Source organism: Palaemon carinicauda, chromosome 5, assembly GCF_036898095.1.
Source record: "Palaemon carinicauda isolate YSFRI2023 chromosome 5, ASM3689809v2, whole genome shotgun sequence".
In the NCBI taxonomy this organism is placed as follows: domain Eukaryota; kingdom Metazoa; phylum Arthropoda; class Malacostraca; order Decapoda; family Palaemonidae; genus Palaemon; species Palaemon carinicauda.
In genome coordinates, this window is record NC_090729.1 from 14,641,559 (window position 1) to 14,645,935 (window position 4,377).

The 4,377-nt window shown below is 43.9% G+C and overlaps 3 protein-coding genes across 3 annotated transcripts; all 3 read right to left on the reverse strand.

Annotated features, from left to right (window-relative positions):
- Nucleotides 1-1,590: 1,590 nt before the first annotated feature.
- On the reverse strand, nt 1,591-2,046 carry LOC137640777 (uncharacterized). The gene has a single exon (XM_068373249.1). It carries the CDS (start codon nt 2,044-2,046, stop codon nt 1,591-1,593), a length of 456 nt encoding a protein of 151 aa, XP_068229350.1.
- A 149-nt stretch (nt 2,047-2,195) lies between these two features.
- LOC137640778 (uncharacterized) lies at nt 2,196-3,059 on the reverse strand. The gene has a single exon (XM_068373250.1). The coding sequence runs from the start codon at nt 3,057-3,059 to the stop codon at nt 2,196-2,198; it is 864 nt and encodes a 287-aa protein (XP_068229351.1).
- A 366-nt stretch (nt 3,060-3,425) lies between these two features.
- LOC137640779 (craniofacial development protein 2-like) lies at nt 3,426-4,112 on the reverse strand. Its single transcript, XM_068373251.1, has one exon. The coding sequence runs from the start codon at nt 4,110-4,112 to the stop codon at nt 3,426-3,428; it is 687 nt and encodes a 228-aa protein (XP_068229352.1).
- Between the last annotated feature and the right edge of the window lie 265 nt (nt 4,113-4,377).

Consider the following 4,377-nt stretch of genomic DNA (forward strand, 5'->3'; position numbering starts at 1 on the left):
GACTTCTGCGCGCTGAAACCAAGCAAACGCCTCTCCGCTGGCAAACGATGAAAGTTTGAATGGCGCGGCCGCAGCACCAACTGCCGTAGAGTCCGCCATAGTACCAACGATGAAGGGGCGAGGGGGTGGGGGTGGAAGGCGGTGGGAGCAAGTCGACTTCCGGGGTCACCAATGTGACGGGCCGAGAGAGGATGTGAACTCAAAGGCAGATTGGAAACGACTGAGTTATATTATTATAGAACACTCTCCTTTATATACAAAACGGCAAGGCAATAGGACATGGCATGTTCGAGAGACAGACAAAGTTCAGAGGAAAACCGGAGACTTGATCATTCAGGTTCTTTTTAGTGCGAGGGAAGAGTGCAGATACAAGCATAATAATTACAATAGGAATTATTCACAAATGTGTGACACACGGTTGGTACAATATATATATATATATATATATATATATATATATATATATATATATATATATATATATATATATATATATATATATATATATATATATATATATATATATATATATATATATATATATATATATATATATATATATATATATATATATATATATATATATATATATATATATATATATATATATATATATATATATATATATATATATATATATATATTTGTGTAAGAGTTTTTGTGGTTATGGAAAGAATAGTGATGTGTTTAACACTAATAGACAAAAAAAGAGCAACATGGAAGTTTTAGTAAACTGAAGTATGGTATAATTCTAACAAGTAAAAAAAAATGCGCATGAGCTAGAATTGTAATGATGATAGCATGTAATAAACGGACGTTGAAAATAACGGAATGGGTGTCTAGAGATTATAAAGGAAGCAGCGTATATAAGAGACGACGAACTAAGAAAATTTTCTGATCCAGACAGATTACGAGTGGAAGAACATATCTGAGGTCTTTGTTATACCGTTACCGTTACCGATCCCATAATCCACGAGGATGGTAGGGGCGCTGCGTGGTGGAACACCATAATAGGAGCCTCCACTTGTCATGGTTGTGTGCGAGTGCGTGGGTTTGGTCGATGGTTTTTCCTGTCCATTCAGCAATGCTGTCGGTCCACCTCTTTCTCTGCCGCCCTCTTCTCCTCTTCCCCTGAACTGTTCCCTGGAGAATTGTCTTGGACAGGCTTCTTGATGTTGTTGTCTGGGCATACCATTTCAGTTTTCTCCTCTTCACTGCGAATAGCAGATCTTCATAGCGTCCTTAGTGCTGTCTCACTCTTCTGTTGACTTCTTCATTTGTGACATGCTCAATGTACGAGATGCCAAGCACTCGTCTGAAGCATCTCATTTCTGCAGCTTGGATCTTTCTCTGTAGCTCTGCCGTCAGTGTCCAGGATTTACAAGCATACAGAAGGATGGAAATGACTAGGGCATGCAATAGTCTCAATTTGGATTTGACAGCGATATTTTTGTCTTTCCGGATTTGATTCAGTTTTGCTAGCGCTGCTATTGTTTGCGCGATTCTTGCATGGACCCTTCTTGGCTGATGATTGCACCTAGGTACTTGAATTGCTGGACTGTTTCAAGTTGTTGACCACCGACCATGATTTTAGCTTTGATTGTTTCTCATCAGCTTTGTTTTTTCAGCATTGATTTCCATTCCATATTTGGTTGATGTTTCATCCAGACGTTTCACAAGGTTGACCAGCTCATCTTTGTTCCCTGCCAGGCCGTCAATATCATCAGCAAACCGAAGGTTGCTGATTGTTCTTCCTCTGATGCTAACTGTGCTCACACGATCTTCGAGTGCATCTGTCCTAATTTGTTCAAGGAAGATGTTGAACAGTGTTGGAGACAAAAGGCAGCCTTGGCGGACACCTACCGAAGTGTGAAACCATTCGCCTATTTTGCCTTGGGCAAGGACTGCGCTGGTTTCTTTATTGTACAGCTGTTGGATTGTCTGTATCAGTTTTTGTCCCATGTTGTACCTGTTCATTGTGGCCCAGAGGGCATCATGCCATACGCGGTCAAATGCTTTTTTGTAGTTAATGAACACATGGAACATGTCTTGCTGGTGTTGGCTGTACTTCTCACACAGAACTCGAAGATTGAAAATCTCTTCCGTTGTGCTCCTTCCTCTTCTAAGCCCAGCTTGTTTTTCGGCAATGATCTCTTCTTCCTAGGGTCTCAGTTGGTTCAGAATGACTTTCAACATCACTTTGCTTGCGTGGCTGATAAGGCTAATCGTTCTGCAGTTTGGCATTGCTGTAAGTTGCCTTTCTTGTGAAGCGTGATGATGAGGGACTGTGTCCAGGGTGTGGGCCATTCACCTGTCTGCCAGATCTTGTTGCAGATGCTAGTGAGGATGTTAGTCACTGTCTGTCCGCCATGCTTTATAAGTTCTGCTGGGATGTTATCTACTCCTGCAGCTTTTCCATGATTTAGCGATCTGATCGCTTCCTCCACTTCTTCTCTCTGGACTGGGAAGTCGTCGTTGTTAGATGATTTGTGGCATGATGTTACACTGGGATTTCCATTGGTCTGGTAGTTGTAAAGGTCGGAACAGTACTCTGTCCACCTCTTGAGTACGTCTTCTTCTTCTGTGAGGCAGTTCCCTGCCTCGTCTTGGATGGTACTGACTCGTGCTCGCTTTGGTTTTGTTAGATCTTTCACGATTTGGAACGCTCGCCTACTGTTGTTCTTCTCCAGCTTTTCCTCAATTTCTGTACACTGTTTTCCAATCCAATCTTCTTTGTCTTGGTTCATGCTTTTTCTTATCTTGCAGTTGATTTCTCTGTGCTCTGTTGTTCCGATGTGTGTGGTCTTGTTCTTTTTCAGTTCTCTTCTTTTGTTGCACATATCCATGATTTCATTTGTGACCCATCGCTGTGTTTTCCTGCGAACGTTTCCAAGCGTTTCGTTTGCAGATTCTATCCTGACTTTGTTGAATTTAGCTGTCAGCAATTCCGCGCTGTGGTCTTCCTCAAGCGTTAACAGTGGGGCAAACTTCCCTCCAACTGTTGTCTTAAAGGACTCTGCGATGTTGGGGTCCCTCAACCTATCCAGGTTGAATTTCATCCTGGTGTTCTTGGGCTTTATGATTGTCTTCAGCCTGAGTTTGAAGTTCACAAGCACCAGATCATGGTCGCTACCGACATCTGCACCAGGGAAAGTTCTTGTCGTAGCTCTTTTGATCACCGATCTGAACCGATTTTGTACAAAAATGTAGTCGATATAGTTGGGGTGGATTCCATTAGGAGCATGCCATGTCCAGTGTCATGATGCCTTGTGCTCACCTAGTGTATTTGCAAGCACCGCATTGTTGTAGCTGACAAACTCTAGTAGTCGCAGTCCTCTCTCATTGGACACGTCATTGCACGAGGGGCCGCAGAATTCCTTCCAGTCCTTCAGTGCGTCTTTGCCCACTTTCGCATTCTAATCTCCCTAGATGATAAGTATGTCCTTTTTGTCCACTTTGTCGATGGTTTCTTGGAGTTGACTGTAGAATGCCTCCACAGCATCATCGTCGTGGTCTGTTGTTGGTGCATAGGCCTGTACTATTGTGATGTTAAATGGTACTGCTCTCAGGCGGATGGAAATGGCCCTGCTGGAAACTGGGCAGCAACCTAGTACAGAGTTCTTGACGTTCTTGTTGACAAGAAAACCTACGCCATTGGTATGTTTGTCCATTTCTCCGCTGTAGTAAAGTACAAAACCTTCCTCGGTAAGATGTTCCCCATAGTTCTTCCACCTAACCTCACAGAGTCCCACAACGTGCCAGGTGTATTTCTCCAGTTTGTGTGTTAGTTCCTGTAGTTTCCCTGTCTGGGCAAGGGTTCTCACGTTCCATATTGCTATTGCAACGTTATCTCTTCCTCGGATCTTCGGAGGGGATGTTGCACCAGTAGAACACTTATCATGTCCGCCCTGGTGTGCAACGAATGGCGCGGTCCTTGTTGACCCGGGTGACGACCAAGCAGGTATGGTACCCTTTTTTGTTGAGTCCATCATGCAGTGTGTCTTGGGCTGATGAAGCCTGGCGGCGCCCATCCCTCTCCAGGTCGGGACACAGCCGACTTCCTCAAGTACCCGGGGGGCTCGCCTTGACCTCGAAAATGTGGCTGTTGTCATTTGTCTAGGAATTCTTCGCCTTGGCCGGTGCCTTTGGAACAAGGTCTTTCGCCCAGTGATGCCGTGCTAACACCATCCCCTCACGTGGTTTAGTCCGCCAGCTGAGACAGTGTACCAGGATGTGGTGCTTGGAGCTAGCACGTCAGATATTTAGGAGATGGATGAGGTCCAGTGATACCACCCACTTTCCCATTAGATGATAGAGTGCAGCTGGTAAACATCAAAGGTACCACCACTATCTAGATTAATAACGGCTAATAATCAT

Coding starts and splice junctions, on each gene's coding strand:
- LOC137640777 (XM_068373249.1), bottom strand. CDS start 2,046: ATGTTCCATGTGTTCATTAACTACAAAAAAGCATTTGACCGCGTATGG.
- LOC137640778 (XM_068373250.1), bottom strand. CDS start 3,059: ATGAAATTCAACCTGGATAGGTTGAGGGACCCCAACATCGCAGAGTCC.
- LOC137640779 (XM_068373251.1), bottom strand. CDS start 4,112: ATGACAACAGCCACATTTTCGAGGTCAAGGCGAGCCCCCCGGGTACTT.